General features: G+C 39.2%; 1 protein-coding gene across 1 annotated transcript; it reads right to left on the bottom strand.

Annotated features, from left to right (window-relative positions):
• Positions 1–552: 552 nt before the first annotated feature.
• LOC117548055 (switch-associated protein 70-like) lies at positions 553–2,815 on the bottom strand. The gene is made up of 4 exons (XM_034218998.1): positions 2,690–2,815; positions 2,201–2,399; positions 1,631–1,727; positions 553–1,071 (listed from the first exon to the last, which is right to left on the bottom strand). Exons 1-4 carry the CDS (start codon positions 2,707–2,709, stop codon positions 953–955), a joined length of 435 nt encoding a protein of 144 aa, XP_034074889.1. The 5' UTR covers positions 2,710–2,815; the 3' UTR covers positions 553–952.
• Positions 2,816–3,691: the final 876 nt, after the last annotated feature.

Here is a 3,691-nt window from a genome sequence, read left to right as displayed (position 1 = left end):
AAAACCCAATATGAAAAAGAATAGAAAAACTCAAACAAAGTCCAGCTGCTTTGCAAAAAGTGAAACAATGTGGGTTTTTTGGCGGGTTTTCTTCAAAATGTACGTCCTGAGTAGGAATAAACATGGTAGGCAAGGTGTTTGGAGATGAACTTGTTCAGAATAACACCGACCAGACGAGGGAAAAACACATCCACCTTATAACATCTGGACAACATGACAGAAGCCACCTTCATCACTCACTGGTGAAGAAGACACACTATGGCTCTTTAAACACATCTTATAAGTATCCACCTTACACTTATTCAGGCACTTAAACAACAGAAGACTGAATGTCAGTATTTTGGGGTTTGTCTTACTGATGATACCGTTCATATGGTGACATCTAGTGGACACTCTTTGTCATGATCGAAATGTAGACGAGTCATGATGAATGAAAGCAGGCTCGATACCTCCAAAACAGAAAGAACTTGCTGCATTTTGACACATTTAAGAGTCTTAACAGCTTCTCAAACTATGAAATACTGGGACCTCTGAATGGAATTAGTCATACACTTTTGAAAAAAAAAGTGGTGTTTTATTATATGTTTTTCATACAAGTTTAAATGTGACAAAGCAATACACATATTAATCTACTGCTGTACTCTATTACATGTCAGTAAAATGAATTAAAACACAGGAAGTCAGAAAGCACAAACTAAGAAACTGGATGTATTTCTTCATAAAATAATAACTAAATATTCACTTATTAGTTGTATTTTTCTGCTATTTCAATTGCATCTCATGATCAGATTATTTTAGAGAACTGCTTCCTACAATTGCTTGATGAGATTTTTTGTTACAGAAGAAAGTAGGCCAAATCATATCAGTAAAACGTTTAACGCTGCAGATGGCTCAGTAAGTGTATGTTATTAAACATTATCAGACCTAGACTGTCCTCCTCAGTGAGGTGTGTTCACTGAGCCGGAGCGCCCTGGTTCTTCCTCTCCTGCCACGACTTCTTCCTCAGCTCCAGCTCAACGTCAGTGAATGAAGCCGGACCCCAGTTAGTGATCCTCTGAGGACCTTTATGACCTAAGAAATCAGATCGCAAACAAGGAGGGGAGGTGTTTTAAAAAGATGAACTTGCAGAAAGATTCCTCATGATGCTTTTCGTTGTGTTGGTTGTTGAAACTTTGCAAACCTTTCTTATCAAACTATTTTTAATCTGTAGGCACAAGGGACTGCTGTATTTTAATCAAGTATTTAGTTTCTTTGAACTCATAGCAGGTTGAATATCAAAGATAAGCCTACATGCAGTACAAACTAATATTTATTATGAAAGACATTACAAAAAACTGAATATTTTAGCATATTTTCCTGATATTCAAAAATCCTTAATTAAGGGCAGCTCCACAGACTGAGCTACTGCCTGCTATTATTGTCACACATGAACAAAGCACAGCACACACAGTGAAATGCAGACTCTGGCTTTAACCCATCATAGTATTAGGAGCAGTGGGCACCTATTATCTTTCATAGGACCCTGGGAGGAGCACAGAAAGCCCCGTTTCCATGAACTTGATGCACAGAGCTAAATGTCGGTGAAATACACCTGTCTTATGCTGATTTATTTTACAACTGATGTTCATACCTGGCTGGATGAGACGCACCAGACCCTCATGTTTGGCCACCTTGTCCTTCCAAGTCTTTGTCTTGTTAGTTGCTCGTTCAAGCTTCATCGACACCTCCTGTATTACATAAGGAGGAAGTTAGATCAAATAAATTAGAACATGACATGTTAATTAAAAAAAGTTGAAATAATCCATTCTGGTGTCATATTTCACATCATTTCCCACATGTTGTTTGCTCATATGTATTTCTATGATCCTGATTTAATAAAGGCAGATCATCTTGTAAAATGTGTATCAATAATCTTCAAATAATACCTTAATAAAAACCTTAATTCTTATACTTGTAATCCTCATAACAGACTGACTGTGGTTCTGTTAGCTCAAGCTTATTTTATTGTTCCATAAACTGAACAACATTTATAAGAATCTTCAAGCCTCAATCAAATAAATAAAACAAATCTGAAGTAAAATACAAACATACTTGTTGGCGAGAAAGAATATTGCATTCTGCTTAATGGAATTATTAATAAGGAATATATCTATGTTTGATGCCGAGGGTCAGTTACTACCCTCCACCTGTGGGAGCTGACCTGGTACTGCTCCAGCGCCCCGAGCCGCTCCCTCTCCAGCTTCTCCAGCTGCAGCATGGCCGCCTGCAGCTCTCTCTCTTTGAGCCGCTGCTCGGCCACCAGCTCCTGCTTCTCCGCCTCCGTCTGCGACAGCGCCCTCTGCTGCTGCCGGTGGAAACGCTCCAGCTCGGCCCGCTTCGCTGCCTCCTCCTCCAGCAGACTGTGGGGGTGAACACAGCAATGATGCTTACATTTCATTAGGGTTGAATAGCATAGTTATAAACAAATTCAGCCCCATTCTTTAAAAAAGGGAAATGGGGAGCTTGAGCCATAAAAGGAACAATAGAAAAAAATCCAAAACAGTTTGAAAGTTCCTTACAGGCAGAGAACAGACAATCACATTCACTTCAAATCAGTTCTGCTTGTGTTCACTTTAGCAGGACAATAGTAGCATGTGCTGCTCACTGAGCATTTCTCACAGGCAGGAGGAACAATGCAAGTATCCTTCACCTGGCCTGCAGCTTGTGCATGGCCTCCTCGTCCTGCTTGGCCTGCTTCTCGTCCTCTAAGGCAGGGGTGCCCAACCTTTTTTGAACCGAGAGCTACTTTTAAAGTTTCCAGTCTGCCGAGATCTACCAGTCCAAATAGAGAGGCGTAGCCATTACTGACAGCCTACAACCAGGTAAATACACACTTCTACTTGTATAAAACTGACCTTTGTACGATGAATACTTCATAAAACACTGCAGATCCTTTATCTTACCTCTTTCTAATCTACACACATACAAGTATTGAACTGAAGTTACACAACAGTGTTGTTATAAGTGGGTAATGTATTCAAGAAACATTGAACAGTGCTGCCACATATGACACAGGAAAAAAAGAAAAGACTCTGAACCCTTTCTTTGCCATTATATAAAAATTGTGTTGCTACAAAAGTATAAATGAGGCTTACTAATAAGACAACTCAGATCTGAAGCTACACAGGAATCTGCTGCAACAGTGCAATACAAAAGACAACATTAATAGAATCAAACCCTTTTTTGTTGCATTTTAGTAGATTATAAAAATAAATGCCTTTAAAATAGGATGCAAGCAACACTAGTTTCTTAACCTGAATTGATAATAGACTATAATCAATTTAAGTTTGCATTCTTATACCATTTTGTACAATAATTATAATGAATAAGTTCAAACAAACTCAAACTTACAGCTGATTAATAACGATATCTAACTTGAGTTTTTATCATATCAAAAACCTGTTGAAATGCTTCTGTTATTTTTATTACGCATCGGCAGCCTCCAGGAATGCTTCTTTCACAACTTCGCCGTCTTTGAAAGACTTCATGTGTTTCGCAAGAACGTGACTGACACGATAAGATGCTATGGTAGCAGCCTTGCTCTTGTTGTTGTGCCTGGTGAAAATGGACTGCTGTGCATTTAGCTGTCCTTTCAGGCCCCTCACCTTTTGGAGCGTAGGGCAGAATCAGGAGGGAATTCCGTCTCGTAGCA

This window comes from Gymnodraco acuticeps, unplaced genomic scaffold, assembly GCF_902827175.1.
Source record: "Gymnodraco acuticeps unplaced genomic scaffold, fGymAcu1.1, whole genome shotgun sequence".
NCBI lineage: Eukaryota > Metazoa > Chordata > Actinopteri > Perciformes > Bathydraconidae > Gymnodraco > Gymnodraco acuticeps.
Note: the sequence above shows the minus strand (reverse complement) of the source record. Positions and strands in the feature narration are given on the sequence as shown.